Source organism: Acromyrmex echinatior, chromosome 2, assembly GCF_024713525.1.
Source record: "Acromyrmex echinatior isolate Ae372 chromosome 2, ASM2471352v2, whole genome shotgun sequence".
In the NCBI taxonomy this organism is placed as follows: domain Eukaryota; kingdom Metazoa; phylum Arthropoda; class Insecta; order Hymenoptera; family Formicidae; genus Acromyrmex; species Acromyrmex echinatior.
In genome coordinates, this window is record NC_141853.1 from 13,926,716 (window position 1) to 13,953,190 (window position 26,475).

The window sequence follows — 26,475 nt, forward strand, 5'->3', positions numbered from 1 at the left end:
TATCATTAGGTCTATTCGCGTTGCATAAAATCCCCAAATGTTTTTGCACTTAAAATGAGATAGATATGTATTTTGCTTTGAGAAGAGAGAAAACGAAGATGTCGAATGTCAAAAGTGCAAGTAACGCGAACAGATCTATTATGCCTAATGGTACACCTTTGATTCGTTCGGAGGGACACTATTAGCAGCACTACTTCTATCATTTATTAGACGTAAAACAAGGATAGAATGACACAATAGGCGGTAGTAGCGTCTCCCCGAATGCATCTCTTGTATTCTTATACCATGATTCGAGCTATCGTTTCGTTTCACGTGTCATATCGCGAGAATCTTCTTATCAGAAAGTATATACATATACGCGTATGTATGTGCATGCATGATGTACATACACTGGTGTATATTTTCGGAAGACTGTGGTAGACGTCCCCGACACTTGGTTGTTCGTAGTCGTTCGTCGACTACTCGCGACTACTATTCGTCGATCGTCATTGACGGACGTCTGCGAGTAGGGCCTAACCCCCCCTGCACACTCGTGTTCGAAAAGGTCTTCGTCGGCGGCTCTATCATGGGACTTTGAAAAGCGTCGAGTTGACGTGTCTCGGTTAAAGCATTGGTACGAACACTACGAACTCGCGCGGCACTGAAACGCTGAAGCGCTTGAGCGTAAGCCGTGATGTGAATGCATGCTAATGTGTTGATACTCACCTATCGCGGAATTACATAATGTATATGCATGAGTCACGATTTGTCACACGGTGTCAACTGTGCGGCAAGAAGGGGGAGGGGACGAACGTGACGTGCAAATGTCAAAGTCATACGGCGCAACCAGGCGTAACCAGTAACATCACCTCATCGTTATATGATAAATAAAAATCGTCAACTCGTTTCCTCTCTCCAAAAACTAGCTTCCGCATCGTTCGCATCGTTTGCACTCGTAATTAACATTGAGATCTTTTGGCTTAATATGTTTATATCCCGTTAGAAATTGATTATTATCTCTTTCCATGTCTTTTGATTGTGCGATGCGCTGCCATTAGAAGTTATAAGTCTCTCGAAGAATACGTTCGATTTTCAACTTGTAAAACATTGACATTGTCTTTGTATATTTATTATATTATCTTATTATATTATCGTGCTAATAATTGTGTTCGTATTCGTAATCGTAGAATCTTTTAGCGTTAAACAACTTAATAATCGTAAAAATATACTTCAATAATGCTCCTCCCTCTAGATTGTTCTGTATATAATATAAAATTAAATAACAAGAGTAATTCAATGTGTGTGCTTTCTAAAATTAATTGCATTCGAATCAAATCTTATATGATTATTTGTGTGAATTATAGTTGTTGTAAATCTTGCAGGAAATTCCAAGGAACTTTCTAGAATGAACAGAGAATATTCTTTTTGAATGTTGTCAAAGTCATTGTAAGCAATGATACAAACAAGACTTCTTGCATCTGTGGGTGACATTTCTTAGCTATTAAAACATTTGTATATCTTTTTATATCAAATTCAACGATTATTTATTTGCATTTTGGCATTGAGAAATGCCAGCACCATCCCCGACCCTCTCTAGCTTGCCAGAAATACCTATGTGTGAGAAAACGGAAGCCAATGATACCGATTCTCTGCCCCCTTGGGCCAAAATCACACTTACATCTGCAGAAGCTGAAATCGAAAAGCTGATCTCACGAAATGAGTTGAAAGACGCAGAAGTAACTTACTTCTGTCAAGTAGAACCAATTCTTCAAGATGGACCACAGTGAGTATTATTTTAATGTATTTAGTGAGTTAAATTTCTTGTCAGAAATATTAATTAAAATATTATGTAATTCTTTTATTTTAAAAAAGGATGTAATTTTTTTTCTTATTTGCAATTGTATCAATTCTATTTCATAATTATAATACATTTAGTTTACATTTAATTAATATTTTTGTACTTTTCGAAATTGTAAAGTATTGTATTAAATTAGTATTAAATTTTAATAATTGTTAAGTATTAAATGCTTTATAGGTGCGGTTTAGTGGCGCTTTCTATGGCATCGCAAGAATACACAAAACCAGTTTCTGTAAATCAACTTCTCGCTGAAGCTCGTGTACGAGGATTTACACAGCATGGAGAAGTATACAGTGTCGATTTTATGGGGACATTGGCTGCGGAATATTTACCTGATCATAAACCAGATATTTTAGTAGATTTACAACAGTGTCCAGACACATTAACTCATGCTTTAGCACATGGAGCAATGGTGCTGATACCATATGATTCTGACTTCAATCACGCTCCATGTTTAAAAAAAGGTCATAAAGCGCATTGGGCATTGCTTGTGGGTCTAATCTCTTCCAGGTATAATTTATAATTGAGGGACTTCATGATATACTCTACCTAAACTTCAGATTGGATTTTTTCTATTTTTCTTTGGAAAACATTTATTATAGGGATGCATCGGATATCCGAAAAGTATCGATATCCAGTATCATCCGGCACTTTTTTATCATCTAACCGGATAGAGATGAGAGAAAATAAAAATATTAAAATAATTTCATCAGATGATGAATCTAGTTCAAGCGAAAAAATTAATGTAAATAAGAAAGATAATAAGGATAAGAAAATAATTAAAGCAGGTGAAAATAAAATTAACGATAATGAAGAATTAATTTAATTAGATGATACAAACGAGGAAACGATTTTTATTTAGATCATCACCAATCTCTAAAGTTGAGAACAACCTAAAATCAAATAAAAGTAATGAGGTAAAGAGTAACAAGTTAGTAAATGAGAAAATAAAAAAAAAGAAATGTACTATCCGATCGGATAGCCGGATATCATTAGTATTCAGGAATATATCTGGTTGAAATTTTATATTGATCTTTTATTATATAAATGTTTTATAAATAAGTATATATATTTATAATGTTATAATATCTTATATATTGTTGCAAAATTTTTTTCTCTACAGTCTTTTTTTAGAAGACGTCCTAAAATCTAATCGAATATGCGGAAAAAATCGGATATTAGACTCGGAAAATTGTCTTCCCGGATATTCGATGTTATATTCTTTTCAGATATCCGATATCCGGTATCCGGTAATTTTACGATCTGATGCATCCCCAATTTATTATATATAAAGAAAGCATGTCAGTTTTCTATTAAATGTATTAATTCAGTTACTTTCAGTTATTAATTTTATTGCTATACACACACACACACCATAATTTTATTATATATATATTAATTTTTTTTCATTTTCATTAAAATTTATTTATTTGCTTTTTTAAAGTGTATTTTAAAGTGAACAGAAAAAAATTATTATGATGTTAATATTTTTAGACAGGGATATCACGTTCTGGCACGTCACGGTAAATCGCGTCACTTGGCTTGTTGGCCTTTACGCGATTTGATTGAAAGTAATGGCAACTTGGAGGAAGAGGGTACAACGAGATATGCAGGAGGATATGTTATACCAAAGGGTGGTGTTGGAGGTCAAAAAGGCTTACGCGGCAGAGCATTGGCATTACATCCGTACATATAGAATTATATCGAAGAAAATTATAGGTAATTGATTTCATGCTAAAAAAGAAAATTTGCCGATACTCTATATCCACTTGTGCTAAATATTCGAAACATAACATTTGCATACAATACACACGGCTTCCATAAGAATCACTAATAATTATGTATTATAATATGCGACGCTTTACATTTAAATTTGTGCGAAATATTTTACGTAATGTTAGTCATGACATCTACCAAAAAAGCGTTCGGTATTGGAGATGCAATTCTAAGTGGCATTATTTTCGTTTTATTGGAATTATGCGATGTAAATAAAAATTCCGGCAGGCCGAAATATGTGCACGTAAAATATAAATGCAGACAATTGTCTCTTGACAGTATTATATCCTATTAGATTGAAATGCAAAAGTGTATGCATACACATTTAAAGTAAAAATGAGATACATAAAAATGTTCACATAAGTAAATATATATGCATATACATATGTGTGTACATGCGTGCGTGTGCGTATGTGTGTATGTAGCAAGTTATCAAAAGTGATAATTCAGAAGGCAAGATCTAAGTATGTTTCTTTAGATAGAGTATGTGTAGGTTTTCAACAACAATTGTGGTTTCCGTCTTATGTTAATGCAATAAATAAAGAGTAAATCTATTATATCAATTTTTTGCTAAACTATATCTTAATTATAATAAATAATGGCATGCTGTATTAGCTTTAATATAAAACTTTTAAATATTTAGATATATATACACAGCGTGTTTGATTTAAGTTAATTAACAGTTGTATATCTCTAACTAGTAGAGATATAAAAAAATATCTTATATAAAAAATTTATATATATATATATATAGATAGCAAAGTGCAGTATTATATGGTTTTTCATTGTGTTAAAAAAGCGTATTGCTCGATTGGAATTTTATTATTTCTTTTTTAAAATTATATCCTGATATTTTAATATTTATTTATTGCTGTATAAAATTTAAGTATATTTCTTTTAAATACACCTACACAAACACACACACACAAACACACACACACACACACACACACACATACACAAAATAAAAGACTTAAAAAAATACTCACATGACTGGCTGGTCTTTTCAGTCATACGAAGAGATATTTCATACATTTTATATAAAATCAGTCAGTATGATACTCATAATAATGAAATAAATTAAAGAGATGCTATAAATTTGTAGATTTGGTACAGCTTCAAATTAATCAAAAGAAGCCTTTAAAATAAATTCTACCTAAGTGCCGTGAAAAGACCGAAGTCCGTTTATATATATATAAGAAATGTGCACTGCATCAATATACATGCCCAATTTTTAAGCTTCTCCTATTTATCATTATGCATCATAATCAAAACATTCTATAAAAATATTTATTCACGTGATGAGACATAAACCTTTCTTTTTGTATTTCATATTTCAGACAATACAAGTGATTAAAAGTTGTTTAAAAAAACGTTTTCCTAATAACTGTATATCTGTTAAATATTTGTGTTATCTCGATAGTATCGAAATAAATATCTTCTTTTACTAGATTTATCAATATAAACGCGGTAAAAGTATAAGAGAATAATGTCTTCCGTTACCATCGCGATACAGTCTTTACATAAATTTTTCGCAAAATAGACAAGAAAAAATATATATAACTATATAATCATATGCTTTAAATGGATAATCTATTAAAGATTACAATGACTTCTGTGTCAAATAATTATAAAAATATACCACCCTTTTTATTGAGCTAGTAATTTTAAAAATAATTATAGCTATATATCGTGTAGAATGCAATATTTATAATTATGTGTTGATTATTGTTAATGTTTAATACGTTCGTATTTATGTTATTTATTGATAGTTTTTCTTTTTAATTTAAAATTGAAAAAATAAATTTGTATAATTTGTATCAAGCAAAGTGACTGTATCGGATGTAATTGGTGCTATGCTCGAAAGTGAGAACGATTTCTACGTCTTTCTGGATCATGTTTTATAAAAAAATTTGATTTCCGAGTTATGAAATTAATGTGCAACGATTAAACCTAAGAATCTCTGCTTATAGAGTACATCAGTAATAATAAATGTATATATTATGTGACAAAATATATTAAGAAATCTAATTGAATAAGAAATGTTATGTTTCAAGATTGGAAATGTTGATTGTAAATTAATTATACATGTCAGCGGTGTATTCTTATTTCATTGTTAATATACCATGTCGTTTTCTTTATATATATACATATCTTTATTATCTTTTTTATATTCCTTTCTCTTATCGTGTATCTATTTTTGCTAATATTTGAATTGAGCTATATTAATATATATCAATTTATATATCTTATAGTGGACTTATACATTATATATCTTACATTATATATCTTACAGTGGACTCTCAAAATGAGACTAATGAGAGTTCAGCGCGGTTAATGAAGCACATATATATTTGTGCTTTGTTAACCGTACTGAACTCTCGTTGGCCTTGTTTTAATTAGATTGTTGTTTTTCATCAATTTATTGTATATTGATACATGTCATGTTACATAATTCAATTTGTTTGTATCAGTTGATTTTTTTTTGTTGTGTATCATATGAGATATAGCTTAATTTATTGGTACACTTAATGGGATTTGTATTTGTATTTAAAAAATTATTAAATATATGTGTGTGTGTGTGTGTGTGTGTATAACTTCTGAAAAGTTCTATCCACATTTTTAGATTATACATGGCATATATACAATATGAAATAAAAGAAATTATTGATAATATTTTTAAACAATTTGATATTGTATAATATATATTGATAAGATTTTACTTAATTTATATATTTAAAATTTTTGTTATTATTAAAAATATCTTGGATTAAATATCCTATTTTGAGATTTGTCTTATGGTTAATTTATTTCATTTTAATTGGAGTCATCTTTAAGATTTAAAAACCACTTCTTTTATATGTATAAATGAAAACATGATATTTATATAGATCGATTTATATACTTATTTATGTAAAATTAGAATTAGAAAAATTTAATTGAAAAAACGAAATTTTAAAAGATATTTCACATTTTATTATGACATAAATCCAACCTTTTTATACACACATCTAGAAATATCAAATTAATTTTTTATTGAACATTTTTAAAACAAGATTATTCAGATCAATTCGAGTCAACAAGCATAAATATTTGTGTATTACATAATATTCATTATGTCTAATTATTTAGAGAAGTTATTTTTTAGTATATACTTATTCACATAATAGTATATATATATATATATATATATATATATATATATATATATATACATATAATGTGATTATTATATTTAAATCTTTTCCATGATAACTATGTAAATGTAAATTAATTGGATGAAACGTGGGCTCCTTTACTCAGAAACTTTACTAATTATATAAGAAAATCTGCAATAATGTAATGTAAAGCATATATATATATATATATATATTCATTCATCAAAAATATTTGGGATTTGGATAAAAAAAGCAATTAACTATGATTTGTATAAATTTATTTCAGCGGTTTTTAATATTTGACCGTTTTGATCTTAATAAACCAAATATAACTTCGAAAAGCTGTAATTCTAAATACTTCAACATTTCCTACGTTGACGATGAATCATTATTTGTATATCTATATTTAATTTATCTAATAATACATATACATATATCGAATTCGTATAAGTATACTATTCGCTCTTTCTCTCTGACATTCTTTCATTCTCAAATTATACTATTTATACTTTACTTAAATAAGATAAGAGAAGTCCAGAAGATTTGACCATACGGGAAAGTTGAATCACTTTCGCACCAAGCGCGCAATTATCAGTGCAAGTGCTTGACGCGAAATTTCAACGAAATATTTATTATAAAATTGAACTCTCCCGTATGAAATATTAAGTTTCCCGGACTCTCCTAAAAAAAGAATATAATAATATATGAATATTTTATAATATACATATTCATCTACTAATATCGACAATTTTAGACAATAATTTATCGTCAAATGTCGAGACACTTCTCTCATACATCTTTGTACATACATACACTACTATAGAACATATCGATATAAACATTTGAATAGCATTCTTAACAGCAAACAATGTATTCGTCGCCAAACACATCAAATTATTTTTTAACACTTTACACGTTTATTTTATTACGTATCCACATATTAATATTTAATAATCACACAGTAGGTACTCTGTACAAAAAAACAGACTTTCACATAGCAATGTTTCTCTTTAATTTGATTAATTAAAATTATTCCTGGATGTAATTTCAATGGAACAACATATAGAAATAATTTTGATTATTATAGACAGAAATATAGTTATCTCAGTTCTATCTATTTCGCATTAAACAGAATTTTTTCTCAATAAATCTTTTATTAACTCTTTTGTAAGAGTATTGACAACAAATTGTAATGTGTGCAATAAGATGTCTCATAGTTAAGCACAATAAAAACATTGACGGTTAACCGTTATATTTAACAATTCTTTCTTTATTTTACGAAAAGTTTCAATGTACTAGTTACTTCCTGTAATTATTATAAATTTTGAGCCGTTTGTCGATATGTTGGATAAAACTCACTGTACATGAAATAAAAATATTTTACACGACAAACCTGATAAACGTGCTAACGGTCGTTTGTAATAACATACAAACATACGCATGTATGGCATTGAAAGATAATTTAAATATTTTTCATTTTGTCCCATTATTAATGCGCATTGATTACCCAATGAAGCACTTACTCTCATATTTTTACTGGAATCCAAAATCTATCAGTATATATATATATATATATATATATATATATATATATATATATATATATACATACACATGCTGTGTATACATTACACTGTATTTGATACATTCTTCACAAAGCGCATTTTCTTTGAGCTGGTTCTTTGTATAATTAATTTCGAGTCGATTTCTTTCTATAAAAATATTATACTATGCGTGATAGAGAATGAAAGCATCTTCTGCGGAAATTATGCTTCAATAAATAAATTGTACAACTGGATCGTCAGCACGTTATTGTATCTTACGTTATCTTATAATATCTTACATTATTTAAAGAGTAAAAATATCTTTGTACACAAAAATGATACAAGTCAATCAATACAAGTTACACAAAAAATGATTTTATATATATAATGTGTGTGTGTGTATATATATATATATATATATATATATATATATAAAATAAATGGAAACATCATTGAATAATAATATAATATGAAATAATAGAGGAACTACTATGTGATTCATATATAAAAATGAAACCATACTATTCTATGAGTACAGAAGTTTTGCAAATATAGGCTCGATTACTCTTTTAATGTATCTTTGGTATTGCATTTACAAAATTTGGAAGCACAAAACGCTTATATAGAAAGCAGAAAACTGAAACAGATAATCTTTTTCTCTACATATTTAACCTGTGTGTGCGTGTGTGGTGCGTGCGTGTGTGTGTGTGTGTGTGTATGGAGCGCGCGCTCCATAAAACTAATTATAAGTGAATGAAAAAGAAACAATGAGAGAATTGAGTTTTGATATTATATTCTCGATTTCGAAGATTCATCTCTTCGATCTAATTTAATTTCTTTAATTTATCTATCTCTTTCGCGAATATTTATGTATGTTTGTTGTGTATTCTTTGCACAGATTGGATACATTAACATGTAATAAGTGAGAGATTTAGCATTTTTTTGGAGAAAATGCTTACAAGTTATAAAAGATTAAATGGACACGCACACAACGTGATTAAATAAGAAAAACACGACACAAAGACATTACACGAGGCACTATAAAGCAACAGATTCAAGAAAAGATTCAAATTTACGATTTTCGAGAACTTCAGGATACATATAACTTTATATATGGCAGGTTTAATTGCTTCGTTCCAGCATGAAACAAGATATTATTTTCATTGTGTATTTGATTACGTGATACACTCATATATATGCAATATGACTTTCTTCATTTTTATTTTTTTTAAATAAAAAGTATAGTTCGTTCTCTGAAATGAGTTTCATTAATATCGTGTACCATTTATTGTAATTATCAACAGTTGCTGCAAGTTTTCAAAGACTATGTTGTTATGGCCACACGTTATTTAATATATCATTTTCGATATACCAGGAATTATTATTTTTGATACTCGATTGTATGATCGGTATTGTTTATCATCAGGCATAAAAGCTGCAAAATGTACAATCATTTATATCACACTCGATACGCATTAACAATTAATTGCGGACTAGCAAAAAGAGGAGCGCAAATGGAGATATTTCACTGCTTTATATACTTTGGCAAGATATAATCATCATCAGTGCCATCGTTTTTAGTCGCACTATTAGAAGCTAGATGTTGTTAAAGAGTATTTTTTTCCTTTTTACACATTTGGAAACAAATCGAGTAGGCATTTTTTTAATTTGGCATTAGGCAGTCAAAGCGACAACTACGTCGCCAGAAACGTATTTTATTATCTATACTGTTGCTCCTTTTATCAAATGAAAAAAGAAAGAAAATAAAAAGCTGATTAGGATTATGTTTACATTAATAATACTTTTTCTTAAGCCTTCAGAAGATAATATACCTACAATATAGATTTAGTGAAATAAACATATATCATTTCATTTAAAAAATTATATATAGTTGATCTTTTGATTTTGAAGATCAAATGATTTCACATTCAAATTAGAGAGACACTAGATCAGATATTTCAAAATAATCATTTTTGTAGAATTTTTCAAATGTCTATTAACTATAGAAAAATATTTACGTGCTACTAGCTAAATTAAACATATTGTAAATTAACACTTAACAATTTCATATCAATTAGTACACATCTTATCACATCTTACACATTAGTTGAATTATGAAATTATTCTCTTGAAAATATTAAAGAAAATTTTCATTTGTTTTCCGACGATAGCATTAATCTCACAAATTTAAAATATTCAAACACTTTTCTGATAATATAATTATTCCAAATATAAGAAAATAGCTATAATAAAAGAAAAAAAAATACTTTATAGATCGTTCGAGTAAAAGGAAGAAATTTTCAGCTCTTACAGAATAAGATTAAAAAAGTATAATATATATAAATATTCTTAGTTAATTTATCTTAATTTTTCATAGAGAAATCACAATCATACACATTTATAGAAAAATAGAATTTACATGAAACTGATACGTTAATACAAGCTAATGAGAAAAATATATGAATTAAGAGTAAAAATACATATTTAAATTTTTACACATTTTTAAAAGCAGAATATTTTCCTTAATTTCAGATCAAATAGTATAAAGTATCTCGGAAAACTAAATGACAAAACATTGTTGTAACCAATGAGTACTTTTATAAATATTTTATATTTACATAATTCATTATTATCCTCATGTTTTTTGTATATTCATTTTTCGTTAAATTTTCAAACGGACAATACATCGCACACATACATCTGATTCTGTGCATTGAAAAAAATATTTGCCTGTATCACAGACTTCTTCAGTAATAACGCATAATATCTGCGTATTTCTTATTGTTCAAATATGTATATACAGTAAGTTCCACTTTAAATTTCAGATTTCGAGCATTTCTTTTTCGACAGAGATATGCAGTGTTATAACAGTTCTTTCATTCTCTATTTTTGCAGGTGCATTTTATTGCAAAATTGTTTTAAGTTTCATGCTCTACATTTGATTTACAGCAAATAATTATTAGCAAATAGTTATAATCAAAATAAAATCGTTTGTCTAAAAGTCATATTTATAGAGCTTTCGTTTCTAATGTTTAATTCATTGTGACTGTAATCATCAGTCTTGAAAAGAAAAGAGAACCATCATTAGTAGTATTCTATATAACAGTAGAATCTCTAACTTTTATTTTGCAAATACCGAAATCCGGAATTTGTAATAAAATAATGATATACATATATACAGAATGAGTCGTATAATCTGTTATGAATTATTTCAGTACTCAAAATACTGAAAAATTAATATTTTTTAATATTTTAATAGGATAGATTAACATAATAATAACAAGAGAGGATATCACATTTAAATTGTTTCTAAAAAATGGTATCACAAAATTTACAGACTCATATATATTCTTTCATATTGGATATTTCTCAAAAATAATTTTTTAAACTTAGAATGTTTTACCGTCAATCAAAAATTGTAACAGATTGTATGATTCATACATTTGTTATATGTACATAATAAATATGTATTATGTATATAATTTAAATAAAAAATAGTAACGTATTGATTTTGCAATGGAATTGTCCTTCATTTGAGGACGATAAAAATATTATATTAAAAAAAACAATGATATTGCACATCACTTAACACAATACTGAAATATTTTTGAACAATAAGATTTAGATCATTTTGGATTCTAGTAATTTGTACAAATTAATAATTATATGAAATTAATAAACATTAGTATTAAATAAATGCGAAGATAATATGTAAAGTAATAGAACATATAATTTTTTAAACTACATTTACATTAATAAAACTTAAATTTGCATATATTTAATATATCTAAATCTTAATATTTGAGATATTTCAGTATTTATTGAATTAGAGTAGCGACATGTTTCCATAAATATGTGTTAATTAAATATGTGATAATTTCAATAATAGCATTCCCATAACCAGCAAAATCTCATACAAATAAAATTCTCGGTCTAATTGTGATATGTCGTGGACGAATATAACTTATGTCATATTGGTGAGATAAAATTATATACTTATTGAGAAATTTCTATAAAAGTTGCATATACAGATTATATTTTATAACATATATATAACAATATATAATTTTCCAAGTCTGTTATGGACATGTTGCATAAATCGTTTATGAACAATATATGCTTATCACTCGCAACTTTTTTTTATAATATAAGAATATTCCAACATTCATATATTTCCATCGTTATTATTAAATAATGGAATGAATGCAATGGGCATTTCAAGTATGAGAATTCATAACATTCTAAATTTTATTTCTTATGGACAGTCTTAAGAAATTGATGGTTATCGGATTTGCGTATAAAACAAGTCAAATTATTCTTAACGATGATGGTGCAAAATATATAAATGGCTAGAAGCTTTGATTGTAATAACAGAAATTTACGTAGCAGTCGAAGTTTGTTGTTGCGGATTATATTCCAATAATGCTATTGGAAACGTCTTGATGTGCGTTTGCCATTGCGCCGATAGTTGGAAGAATTTTACACCATACCATTCGGTACCATCAATACTCACTGTAATAAGAATAATATCGCTATTTTGATCAATGCAATTATTAATATAAATTTTAAATTATTAATTAAAAGCAATTATAATAATAATAATAATAATAATAAAAAAGGTAAGTTTTTTTTGCGACATTCAAATCTTCTATTTCACTTTATATTATAGAGAATGAGTAAAAAATTTCACCTGAATCGATGAAATATTGTATCTTGAAAACTAAATATTTCCGAAAGAAATGTTTCCTACAAAAACTGTAGAATTTTAAATGATTTATTCACTGATCTGGTCAGTCTTATAGCGTTTTGGAAAGCTCTTGATATTTTCTTATAGCGTTTTGGAAAGCTCTTGATATTTTCTTATAGCGTTTTGGAAAGCTCTTGATATCAGCTATTAGATTTTTATCAAAAATAGGATATTATATTAAAAAAAGAATCAATGTAATCTTGACCTGTCCTTGACAATATCACAAGGTCAGACTGATCAGATCAAGTGAATGGATCATTTAAAATCCTATAACTTTTGTAGGAAACATTTCTTTCGGAAAAGCTTAGTTTTCGAGATATTTCATCCGGGACATTTTACTCATCCTGTATATTGCATTAATGTATACTTAAAATTATTTGAATAATCTATAATAAAATTCTAAAAATTTATGTAATAAAAAAATTTTACCTCTTAATGGAATGTTATGAGTTTTCGCAGAACATATGAGACGTGTCACTCCATCCACAGATTGACTTTTTGGTTCGTTTTCTTTCTCTTTTTCTTTTTTTTTACCTAATCTCATTACTGAAAGAGGACAATTTTCCTTTAAAGTTGATTTTATATATTGTACATTACTACATTATTATATATTTTAATCTTTTAATTAAAATTAATCGCATTTTTTCTGAAAGTAAAAATATAGTTTAATTTCGTTCTTACTTTTTTGTTTTTTCTCTTTTGTCGTGAAATTCATAGACAAGTGATGTCCTGGAACTTCGCCTAATGAGGGAAGTCTTTGCACATGCAACGCTCTGAAAGCTTGACGTAACGTACTCTTTCCCTTTTCACCTTGAGTCTGTTTACTCCAATAATCCAGCTGTAGCTCCACTGGTTCCCATCCTTCCCTCGCAGGTTGGCCGACGTTAGGACTACTAGGTGGTGTCAACTTTCCGGGAGTTGGAACAGGCAAACTTGGAGGAGGTAAGGAAGGCGGAGAACCGGACATACTAACATTGCTTTCTTCCAGGTCGACAGATGTGGAAGAACTACTGTCTGGGCAACCCACACGAACGTCATTTATAAAGGGAATGAAGATTTGGCTACTGTCGTCTGTTTCCCTATGAATATAATCAATCTTTTTAATATGCCTGTTCATAGAATCGTTTAAAAAAATTTATATCGTTTACCTATATGTAACCATAGCTTCTGCTATGGGTAGTAGTAGAATTGTATTTGCTGTGACCAGATATTCCGATGCTCGTGCTGCGCATTCGCTAGATCCTCCACCTTCTCTTTCTAAAAGCTCCTTCCACTCATCTCCAAAAAGCTTCGAATACTTGGTATCAATAGAACTAAGATATCGCGTTAATGTATTTGAACCGAGTGGCACCACTAAGAATTTCATGTAGTTTTGCCAGTCTGGTGGTCTGAAGCTCAACAAGTCGACATAATGACGTAGAACTGCGTTTATGAAACTATCTCCGCCAGCAATAATAACCTTTATGGGTGCCGGTGGCTTTGCGGAACTGTTGCAACTGAACATAAAGATCTATAATTAGTATATATATATATATATATATATATATATATATATATGCAATCTTCTCTTTACATTCTTTTCTTAAATAGTCTCTTTCAATGAGGAAGATGCGCAACGATGTTTTTATTTTGTGTATATGTAGTTAATATAAAAATGTAGTCAATATAAAAAAGAGACTGAGGGAAAAATCTTAAAATATAGATAAAACGCTTTGTTTCAATGATTTTGAAAGAGAGTTAATTAAAAAAATCCATATTTGGTAATAAAGAGATAAATTAAAGAATACAAATTGAGAAATTAAGAGATATGATAATTACAATTTTTGTATTCGCGTGACCAAACATGTGAATGTTGCACGAATGTCAGCCGGAGAGGCGGTTGTCAGAACTTTATGATTTCTTTCTTGAAGTTTTGCAGCAAGTACAGCACCACCAGGATCTGCTATGGATATTAACGACACAGCCTCTGGTAAACTATCATCTGGTAACACTCGACTTAGTTGTTCGACTAAAGCTTTTCTCGGCTGAAATTAATAAATATAATTTTAAAATATAACATTTGAAATATAATGTTAAACATTTTAAGCAAAAATATATTTGGGACCATTAATTTCTAGACCAAAAATAAAAGATATTAATTCTTAAACATCACAGTATAAGAACAACACTTGAGTGACATATTTAGTCCAATTCGATTTTTTATAATTTCCAAATAAAAATGAACATGTAATTTTTTTCAATCGAATCAAATAGTAAAGAACATAAGGGCACAAAGCAAACATCTTTATTAAAAACAATTATAAATAATAGAAAAAGCATTAAAAAAAAAAGGATATGCCATATGAAAATGCGTTTAAGGATTAAGTATAGATGATTCACGCAGAGTAACAGAGATAAATGACATATTAATATCCACAATTACTTCTGTGTTATTTAAATCGCCTGAGGGTTTCAGATCGACGCTCAGACTGTGTTTCTTGGATTTATTACTGCCAGGCGTTCCTCTATCACGTGCAAAGAGTCTACTTCTTCTCTCGGAGCCTTCGCTCTTATTAGGTTGCTCCATTGATTTTGGGGGAGAGCCCGATACATAATTCGGTGGATCATTCGCCTCGTGATCTGTCCAATTTTCAGGATGAGAATCGCTGTCAGCTCTTCGGGAACTGTCATCGCTCTGTCTATCCACCCCACGTTCTGCAATGAGATTTCGTTACTGTCTGTAAGGATACATGAAACTTAAAATGTTATTACAATTAGTATACAAAGTGCTTCAAAATCACCGATACATATTTTAGAAGTTTCTTTTTTAGTTAACGTACGTAACACCTAATCAAATGTGTTGGCAAAGAAGCTTTAAATTAAAATTAAATAGAGCATTCAATGAATAGTTCATTGCACGTACTGTATTAAAATGTATTTTTAATTCAAAGAACAGGATGTTTTGTTCGTTCGTGAATTCTTAAATAAATTGAACTTAAATTAAAATTAAAGTTAGTTAATTTTTAATCGTCAAAACATAAAAATTATAGATATATTAATGTTAAAAATATTTAAAAAATTTTTTTCAATTTTATCAAATGTGAAACATCGGTGGTTTTGTAAAACTCTGTATAAGCATTCAAACAGAACAAGTGTAAAGTGAAAAAACAGCACAACAAATGTGCTAATATCAAAATTACTTGAAAAATAAGTATCATGTATGTTTGAAATTTTTGTATTTTCAAATCGAACAAATTATATCTGTCTACTAATTCATCAAAATTATTATTATTTAACTTTGCATATATATTAAATATAACTTATAAATATAAATATAACTGTTAAACGCTTTAAATTGACAAATATCTAGATTTGATGTATTCGATTTGGAAATGTCAATTTCAAAATGCTAGTTCCTATTGTAAAATATATGACACCTAGTATTTTTGCGATAAATAACGATTACCGTGTCAAGTTTCAGTCAAACTATAAAGACGAACTTATCGAGATTACAATCGTAGCATTTATTACAGGATATTATTGCAAATGCCAAAGAGAGGTGAATTCGTGAGATGATGTGCAAGTTGCAATGTTATTGAAAAGCAGGATATGCATGACTATAAGATTGACAGAGTAAAGAATACGTACGTATATGAGTAGATAGAGAGATACAGGCCAGTACCACAGATCGAAGTCTAACAAGATTGCATACAAGAAGCCGCAAATAGACACACAGCGTATGTAAAGGGGAAATAGGCTCGTACATTACAAATACATACTACAACGAATTCTCTTAAACGGAAAGTATTCGGAAAAAATTATATAATACGAATAACTGCAAGAAAATTAAAAATGTCAACATAAATTTATTTTCACCACAATTTATATACATTGATACATGAAAGATACATATTTGTATCTTTTTGATGAAAAAATATTTTAGAGAGGAATGTAAGAATAATAGAAGATACGAAATTAAAGAACTAAGTGTGTGAATACACACATATGTATCTACATATATTAGACAGAAAGAGGAAGAGGAAAAAGAGAAAGAAAACATATAGAGGCATTTGATTTATTTGAACAAATGAGAGAGAGAAACGAAAGTAACGTGCCACTTCGATTATTCTTGCATTTGGCTACGTTAAAATGATACGTTGCATTATTGCAAAGGGAAAAGTTATATAACGTATAATTTATATATATACATATATATATATATAAATTACAGATTGCTTGAATAAGTGTAAATCGCGAAGCCACTTAATTACCAAATGTGATTGAAACACCAAACTTCTGTTGATTAACAAGGTCATTCATGCGCTGGAGTTTCTTCTCCAATCTATAAAATTATTGTTACTAGATTGTTTTCAATATTTCTTTAAAATCTATCCATTTTTACAAATATAATATATAATTTTTTTAACAAATTGCTTGTTTAATCTGGAATCTTTGTATTAATTCATACTGATTGTATCATAGAGGACAAAAGATGAAATTAGATATCACTTCAAGAAACATTAGTGGATTCTATTACATCATCTTCAATGATATATATAAATACATATACATACATATATATATATATATATATATATATATATAAAATATATGTCTCTTTTACATTGCATGCTATATTTAAATGTTACAAAATACGTGCTGTTTAATAAGAAGCGGAATCCTTAAAACGTTTCAACTATTCGGTCTTCATATGGAACTTCAGGATTGATTGATATTTACATACCCGGAGTTGTATGTCCGATACGATGTTTCTCTTTAGTTGGCTGACCCGCGAGCTGTTGACACGTAGTAGTCGCTGAGATAGTTCCAGCAGTCTCGTTGGTTACTACTATCGAATCGTAACATGCAACAGTGCAAAGCAACCCACCCACCAGACTTTTACTTAGAAGATCTGAATCTGAGTAAGCTATGGAATTTTTAAGGCCCTTATCCTTAGACAATGACGATATTAGCGCTTCTAAGACATATCGAATTATGACATTGAAAGCAAAAACTCATGAGTTTAAGTTAATCAAGATGTAACAGTTATAGTGTACAACTATCTATTAATCTACAAATAAAAAAATTCTACCTATATTTTATAAATCTATTTCATTTAACATAATATAAGATATGCAAAAAATTAATTTATTTCAATATATTATAATAAAAAAAATATTTATAAGATTTTTCACTTCTAACATCATAATCCAATGGCAGCAATGAGAAGCTAGGAATCTTTGCTCAACATAATATAGTTTTCCATTCAATTTCCTCATTTCTCCAATAACAAATTTAATTTAAAAAAATTCTATGTAATTATGTTTATGCACTTTTAAAAATCAAAAGTTTTGCAATTCCTCGCGTTTAGCTAAAAGAAATATTATTCTACATTAATAAAATAAAAAATAAAAAGAACCCAAAGTTCTTTTTCTATAGGATTTAAATATCAGCATCCTACCTGTGTGTGTAAAATGGATCCTAGTGAACGATGAAATACGGATAAATTTCGTCTTTTCAATAATTATAAATAGATGATTTGTCATATTTGGTAAAACACGATACAATAACTATTAGTATTTTTTAACGAGTGTTCAACCAAAATTTTCAAAAAGTGTTTAATTGACATTTAGCAACAAGTCCAATATATCATGTAGTAAATTATATATGTATTATTCTGTAAATTATATTCTGCAATAATTTACAGAATATGTGTGTGTGTGTGTGTGTGTGTATTCTGAGAGAGAGAGAGAGAAAGAGAGAGAGAGAGAGAGAGAGAGAGAGAGAAACGTAACGTATGTATATGTCAAATGTCAACACATTACATGTTTACATTACATGTATTAATTTCGTATGCATATACATATTACATATTTTTAATTTAAAAGTTTTATATTGGATAATCTGTTTTAAAACGTTGAAAACTTTGGACGAACCTGTAAAAGGTATTCGAATTGCAACAGTCATGCTACTTCACCAAAACATCAACAGCATAATCAAATCGTGAATAATAAATACACCTTTGGCAGTTACAAATTATTCATTTTTATGGAATTATTAAAATCTCTCTTTTCAAGCATAATATATTAACATAATATATAATACAAAAACAGAATAATTTTTATATAGTGATTGTAATTTCTATAGAGAGAGATTATCATTATCTTTAGAATGTTTTACATGCGAAGATTAATACGAAAGACGTACATTAATCTTAAAAAAATCTCATTCACTATTCACCGTTACAAGTACGCAACATAAAAAACAAGTTTCTTATGTTATTATATTTTCCTTTTTACATCAAAAGCAAGCATAATTGTTATAGCTTCTATCTAATTATAAGATATATTATAAGAAAAAAGATATAACTTTTTAAAAATCTATTTATACAAAAATTTCTTATTATGTTATCAAATGACATCGTGCGATAAAAAATTTATTTCTTTTCGTTTTGTTTTTCATTCTGTTTGACACGCAAATGCGCAAGTTAGTAATGTTCGTTATTGTTCAAAAATATGCATGAGAGAGAGGATGATCGAAGACATAAATTTTAAATAAAAAACACATGTGAAAATTCTCATACGTTTAACTGCGAAAAGTGACTATTTAACGAGTGTAATAATAGCCTGGAGCGAAAGCCAGAATACGATGAGTTTGATATGTAATGTATCTTCCTTACCGTAAAGTGTTATATATGATTTAATGGTACCAACATTTGTTTAAACGTCAGCCTTAAGTAATATGTCTATTACTTAAATATTACATCGGCAACAGTACAATGAGCTAGTTTCAAATATCGATAAAATATCTTGCGTATTACACATATGTCACACATTTTATCAGAATACGCGAATGAATCAGATTATGCAATGACTTACCGGAATGAGGTGGCGCGAGAAGAGATCGACTAGAGCTGAAAAAAGGTCTTAGCGATGGCTTCGGTGTACTACTAACAGACATGGTATCCAATTCTGGCCCACTGTCTGATAAATCTTCTAATTCGTTGAACAATTCTTCTATCTCCATATCACCACCTTTAACAAAAAATTGTGGAAACATTTAAATAAGTTTTTTACATATAGGGATATAGTTTCGAATGACCCCTGCTCGCGATTAACTTGAAATTTTTCACATAAATTCTACTCAATGTGAGAAATAAAAACACATAGTCTCAACTTCTAAGTTTTTTCAAGTCAAAGCGATTCCCATTCCACCTTTCTCACCTCCCCCTCCCCTCTGTTTAGAAACGCATGACTTAGCGATTCTTACTTCACTTCTCTCCCTGATTAGGGGTGCACGACTTTCACGCGAAGCGACTCCCACTCCACTTCCCCCCTGCCAAGAGACGTACGACTTTTCATGCAAAGCAAGATCTCAACAAAAGTAAAAGAAAAAAATTTTTTTTTTCATTTCTTGAAATTGAGACTATAGGTTTTTATTTTTTACGTAAAAAACAACTTATATGTAAAATTTCAGATCAATTACGAGCGGAGATCATTCAGAACTATTTCATTCGTTTTTTTGTTTTAGAAATTATTTTATTCCAATTAACATTTATTTAATGTTTCCAAATTGCATGTAAAAAGTTTTGAGAAAAACTCTTATTAATATTAACTAATATTAATCCATTACTTTTAGATCTATTATGTTATTTTTTTCTTGCAGATTTTCATTCATACAGTATTTTTTATATATATTTTATATACCTGAAAGTTTTTGTCCAATCTCCTCTTGATCATGTTCCAATTCCTCAGATACTCTAAATCGCTTTAGAAGAGCTATAAACTTTTGCTTTAAATTTCTTTGCTGTAAAACACAATAAAGATTAGAATTCAATAGAAAGCAATGAGAATAGGAAACCTTAAGCTACATGGAAATATTGCGCACACCCTGGCGTTTGCTGGAATCTTCCCGCGACTCTTCCGCCTGTGTACCTCCAATGTAGGCTCGCTATCACTACCCTCTGCCTCGCCCTCCGAGCTAAACTCCTCCTCCTCGTCACTAAATTCCGGACAGAGTCTCTCGTTGGGATCATTTGTCAGTCTTTTATCATGATCAACCGGTTGAGAACTCAGAGCGACAACGTTCACACGTGCTAATGGGACCGAGTGACCACCGTATTTTTCCGCTTTATCTGATATGAGTTCTAACTCGACATCCATTTGTTTCTGTAGCACCTGTAAAAAATGATTATCATTGCGAAGAAATTTAATGCGCGAGGCAACATGAGAGACAATGCATCTTCATCTTTTTCGGAAAAAAAATATTTTGTAATATTACAATCTTGATAGAGTTATTTCGTTATTATGACAGTACCTACTATTATTGTAATTATACCACAGTTTTGAGCGAAAAATAAATAATTTTATTTTCAATACAAACAACAAAGTAAAATTCCAAGCTTACTTGCGCCATGTTAACAATGCCCTCTGCGAGAGTCTTGTATCCAAGCATCGTACGATTTTTGTATCGTTTTCGCCTCTGCAATAATATCAGAAGTTTGTTGCCGTCTCTCTTGAGAAAATGTGGATACTGAAGTGCAAATTGCAATTCCAGTTCCGTATCGAGTATGCCGCCAGTCGGTATAGCCATCTCATTGGAACGCAAGATTCTCTTGGAGCTCTGCATCTTGACCGCGATGCTGATGGATGCTAGATCTGAGCCGAGTGGTCGGAGTATCACTAATCGAGTTAAAGTCAAGGAACACAACCTAAAAATAAAGCGAAATTAAAGTGAGATATTTAAAGATTTAAGACGTAAGGATATTTCAAGATTTGATCCAAAGATCGTCTAGAAGAAATCTCATCGAAAATCTATTCAATAACATGAGTATAATAACTAGAGCTCACAAAGACAATGCTTAGGTATCTTAGAGTTAAACAAAGACAAATGTAATGAAATCTCGACTATTGATCGAGGATACGCATTTTGAAAAACTATGAAGATTTAAATGGATAATGTCCATATAATTTCTTTTGGAGGGAACGATTGGCGTGATAATCGAGGTGTCTACAAGATATAAGGGTTTTTCGAAGGATAAGAATTGATCGAGAGATCGTACATATTTATCATATATTGTGCAAATGTGTATGCAATATTTATCTATTCGTGAATAACCAAAAAGATTAGTTTTATCACGAGTTATCATCAACATCTACCCTGTTTATCGTCGCGCTATAATCGGTTTAAAGTAGGCAAATTATTAATACTATCAAGTACGTATGACATTCGGATTAAAAAGATTTCTACATGTAAAAAACATAGGACATTGTAATTTTATGGCATTTATAAATAAAATAAAAATAGAAAAGTCATAAAATGGAATTATTTCAAAAAATTCTGACGAGCACGCTTATTTTCGAGCACGTTTATCACTATACATCTATAAAATCAATTAAAAGGATTTTTTAAGCTCAGGAGATTTTGCCAGAGAAGAAATCTCCAGATTAATTTGTGGAGAATTTTTAATTGGTGGAGAATTTTAGTAGAAAATGAGCTAAATATATATATACCAGCTTGATCAAAAAGTTTCCGGAAGAGACCACCATGTGATGCTTTGAGTCAGCTGATTTGAGTTCTTTTTTTTGGCTAGGTTGCCACATCTATCATTGACATTTCCATCAAATTTTATCGCCATAGCTTGACATTTGTAAAAATTACGCCGTCTTGAGTACATCTACCTCTGCGCGTGTTTTCGATTTTTTACAGTTTTAAAAATGGAGTTGAATTTGCAACAACGAGTTTGCAACAACGAATACCATCCAACAGCCATCGAATTCACCCGATATGGTTCCCTGCGATTTTTTTCTGTTCGATCGAGTCAAAAAACCTGCGGGGAACGCGTTTTAACAGCCGAAAGGAGGTAATGGAAAAATCGAAGACGGCTCTGATGGCTATACCAATAATAGAGTTCCAGAAATGTTTCGAGAGCTGGATCAAGCGCTGGCATAAGTGCGTTGCAGTCGCTGGAGAGTACTTTGAAGGGGACAATATCACTTTTGATGAATAAACTTGTATTTTGAATTTTCTGAATGAATTCCGGAAACTTTTTGATCAAGCTAGTATATATATATATATATATATATATATATATATATATATATACTAACTAATATAATAACAATATTCTTCGGCAAAATAGAAAAATCATTTGACAAGTTCGTGAGACAAACATTTGAATTCCGACGTAGATATGTACATTGAAAAATAAAATCTAACTGAAACTGAAGACAAAGCTGTAATCCTTTTTATGGAATAAATTTTCTTTTAGGGCCTGCAATATAAGGTATAGGTCCTTACTCCGTTCGAGCCCCCTTCGTACATAATTTACATCTCGATACGCGTGATAGAGCCTATACCAAGTGGAAACATCGACGAAACCCTTATTACACAGCGACGGTGGGCAGAAGGATGATTATCGTTATTTATGAAGAGGGTTTCTGGGGGCGTTGAGGGGCGCAAATACTAAATATAGCCGCAGAGAGCAGAAACTACAGGTGGCACGTTATCATTCGAGCGCGCATTTATTTTACATGTGCACGACACAACCATTCCATTTGCGATAATACGATTACGTGAATGATTCGTGGAAAATACGTAAACTTCAATTTAATCTCTTGTATCAGCAATATTTAAAGAACTCAAATCATTTACATATGCGTTCTATTGTTTCTAATTATCCAAATCATATGAATATTCATATTATTTCTAGATCAAATAATATATGTGTATTAAAATACAGCAGAAAATATATACATATACGTCATCATATAATATGTAAATAACAATAGTGATAGTGTCGATTCTAAATAATAATTCAAAAAATATTCTCGACAAAAATACTTGCGGATAATCGATCAAAAATAACGAAATTGCTCGAACATTATGCGGATAAGTATGGGATATCTCTATTGATACCTGCGATCGCAATTGAAAATATAATATCGACAATCATTAAATTTAATATTAAATGTAGATCAAGCGTTAGAAACTTGTACAAGTATTATATCGAATGTTATTACATATGTATGTATCTTAAATATCTTACTGCTGCGACGTTAGATTTACGGAATTTTGTTTTCGCATATTTCCAAAGCGTCTCGAAAAATCTTTTTAAAGAACTTGTCGGAAATCGATAGCATTGGGTGCCTTCCAACAAGCGACTAAGTACAACACAATAATCATCTCATCCTCGTTTAATTTAACATTGGCGAACAAGGATGTAATGATGATGTGTCACCGTATCATGTGTGTCTCTTATTGGAAAGCATCCATTGTAATTTGCAGCGATGGCAATTCGTTAATTTCAGTCATTTCATGCGACTGTCTTGCATTCGAATTTATGTCGAATTAACCGCTGACTTTTGCCAAACATGTGCCTGCCATCGTGATTTGGCAATAACTGAGAGTCAAAAATACAATAATTATATTTCATCATAGTATACCAATGTGGTTCGCTAGTTGCATACGTAAAGATATATGCGCGGCATACCTAATTGACTTTATAGTCGATTTCCCAAATCGATTAAGATATTTATAGTAAAAAGAACATCTACGATTTCGCGAGGCACCGTGTGCGGTTTTAAAATTTACATTTAAAATTTAAGTTATGGTTATTGAAAAGTAGATAAAAATTTACAATGTTTCTCTGATCTCGCTTAAAAACGTCCTACTTTCAAACTCGATCTTATCGTCGATGATATAAAGCATTTTAAATAGTGGTATAATAATAAATTATATACTGCACAATAGAAAAACTACGTTTGTTATATAACTACTTTTTGAACATTATAAAATAATTTATTCATATCATTTATTCATATCATTATGATTTATACAAAGTACACATGTCTGATTTCTTTTTTGAATATTTATTTAACTGGAACATTATATTATCTTATTAAAGTAGAGCAACAAAATTATGAATCGAGATAATAACAATGAATTTAAAACAAGAAATTCCTACGATATACAATATTTTGATTAATTATTTCTTATTAATCTATTAAAATATACTTATTTGATGCAATTAGAGAATTTTATCTCACAATCATGATTGTTTTTATTTATTTTCTGATTTTTGAGAAATATATGATTATTATATGATTATATATATCTTTTTAAAAATTTTATCGTTTAAAAGTTTTATTTGTGGTTAATATAATTCGTTCTCATTTATTGATTTAAAAAAATTTTTACTAGTTTTATAATAGAACTCTAAAAATTTTTTCAGAATTTTTTATCAACTTTTTAATACTGCATTTTCTTATTTTTACCAACATAAGAAAATATAGTATTAAAAAATTCTGGAAAAAATTCTCAGAACTTTATGAGAAAAAAATAAATGATTTTTGTCTCTTGTAGCTTTTTTATAAAGTTAATAATATTTGAATAAAAAAGTATTCAAGATTAATATTTGGCAATTTTTAGTAATTAATATCTTGTTAACTATTGTGAAAATTGCAAAATGGTAGAGGACTTTTCGACTCAGTTCGATTCACTCTACCTGCTCATGATGGATGACGAAATATTTTAAAATCATCCTGTATAAATTATTTCTCGATTAATATATTGTTAACTTGTTAGTATCTCTTAATATTAACAGTATTCACAAAAATAGGAAATAATTTGCCTCATATTAACTTTTCGTATTGATATTTCTCCGATCATAAGTGTCGTAAATGTCATTCGACATAGAAAGATTAACAATAAATATCGATCTACTATCATTCCTGTTAAAAGTAAAATGGTGAAAAATATGAAAAATATTTAAAACTGAAAACATCGACGAATGCAAAAAGTGAGAGTTTTGTCATTCATCATGAACGTGATGAGCACGAGCATCTGTCAGATTTCTGTTGACAGTAGCAGTAATTTCGGAGTCATAATAGTGGATGCGACGCATGCCATACGACTGACTCAACTACGAAGAATAACGCAATCTGTCCGTTCACTCGTAGGTCGTCAACTTGTAAATACGGGCATTCCGATTGATCAAATCAGGGGGTGGGTCACAAAAAGGGCGTGCAGACCGTTTCTCATCGGAGAAACGTTACTTGGCGTCCACCATCACGTCGAAGAACGCTGCGAGTGAAACAATGTCGGAATAATCATAAGAAAATATATTGTGTCGTACCTGGGTATGCAATTAGGAGGAGTACGATCTACTTCCCAGGTGGCAAACAACTTCATAGGAACAGGCCGGGTGGCCGGGGCTGTCACCTTCGTCCTCTCCGCCATTTTTGGCCCTGACGGCTGCTGGCGGTGGCGGCCCACAAACACACACCACACAACGTCTACGTTTCACCGCCCAAGTCTCGCGCAGTCTCGCGGCTCGCAGACGACTATCAATGACCGTGAAGAGCGCGCGGCGCGGCGCGGCTCGACACCACACCACTCGACACGAGCAGACTCAGCAGACACGAGTGACGACTT

The 26,475-nt window shown here is 29.8% G+C and overlaps 2 protein-coding genes across 10 annotated transcripts; one reads left to right on the top strand and one right to left on the bottom strand.

Annotated features, from left to right (window-relative positions):
* The first annotated feature begins 236 nt into the window (after window positions 1-236).
* On the top strand, window positions 237-9,574 carry LOC105146756 (actin maturation protease). 7 transcript variants are annotated; one of them, XM_087403331.1, is made up of 5 exons: window positions 237-613; window positions 1,362-1,762; window positions 2,015-2,347; window positions 3,332-3,556; window positions 9,214-9,574. In XM_087403331.1, exons 2-4 carry the CDS (start codon window positions 1,548-1,550, stop codon window positions 3,531-3,533), a joined length of 750 nt encoding a protein of 249 aa, XP_087259457.1. In that variant the 5' UTR covers window positions 237-613; window positions 1,362-1,547; the 3' UTR covers window positions 3,534-3,556; window positions 9,214-9,574. The 7 variants fall into 7 exon arrangements, with proteins under 7 accessions (XP_087259457.1, XP_011055536.1, XP_087259458.1 ...); XM_011057234.2 differs by lacking the exon at window positions 9,214-9,574 and having other exon boundaries at window positions 238-663; window positions 1,362-1,459; window positions 1,577-1,762; window positions 3,332-5,758; XM_087403332.1 differs by lacking the exon at window positions 9,214-9,574 and having other exon boundaries at window positions 238-613; window positions 1,362-1,459; window positions 1,577-1,762; window positions 3,332-5,758.
* Window positions 7,033-26,420, bottom strand: KrT95D (phosphofurin acidic cluster sorting protein KrT95D). 3 transcript variants are annotated; one of them, XM_087403327.1, is made up of 12 exons: window positions 26,177-26,420; window positions 21,448-21,751; window positions 20,931-21,218; window positions 20,748-20,847; window positions 19,920-20,075; window positions 17,786-17,887; window positions 15,485-15,756; window positions 14,881-15,086; window positions 14,211-14,558; window positions 13,744-14,141; window positions 13,492-13,608; window positions 7,033-12,827 (listed from the first exon to the last, which is right to left on the bottom strand). In XM_087403327.1, the coding sequence occupies exons 1-12, from the start codon at window positions 26,278-26,280 to the stop codon at window positions 12,694-12,696; spliced, it is 2,529 nt and encodes an 842-aa protein (XP_087259453.1). In that variant the 5' UTR covers window positions 26,281-26,420; the 3' UTR covers window positions 7,033-12,693. The 3 variants fall into 3 exon arrangements, with proteins under 3 accessions (XP_087259453.1, XP_011055529.2, XP_087259454.1); XM_011057227.2 differs by having other exon boundaries at window positions 17,786-17,890; XM_087403328.1 differs by lacking the exon at window positions 17,786-17,887.
* Between the last annotated feature and the right edge of the window lie 55 nt (window positions 26,421-26,475).

Bases quoted from the DNA above. Each gene is read 5' to 3' on its own strand.
- LOC105146756 (XM_087403331.1), top strand. From the start codon at position 1,548: ATGCCAGCACCATCCCCGACCCTCTCTAGCTTGCCAGAAATACCTATG. The intron at 1,763-2,014 runs GTGAGTATTATT...AATGCTTTATAG, and splicing joins ATTCTTCAAGATGGACCACA to GTGCGGTTTAGTGGCGCTTT. The intron at 2,348-3,331 runs GTATAATTTATA...TAATATTTTTAG, and splicing joins GTGGGTCTAATCTCTTCCAG to ACAGGGATATCACGTTCTGG.
- KrT95D (XM_011057227.2), bottom strand. From the start codon at position 26,280: ATGGCGGAGAGGACGAAGGTGACAGCCCCGGCCACCCGGCCTGTTCCT. The intron at 20,848-20,930 runs GTGTGCGCAATA...TGTGTTTTACAG, and splicing joins AGATTCCAGCAAACGCCAGG to CAAAGAAATTTAAAGCAAAA. The intron at 13,609-13,743 runs GTAAGAACGAAA...GTCCTCTTTCAG, and splicing joins AAAAGAGAAAAAACAAAAAA to TAATGAGATTAGGTAAAAAA.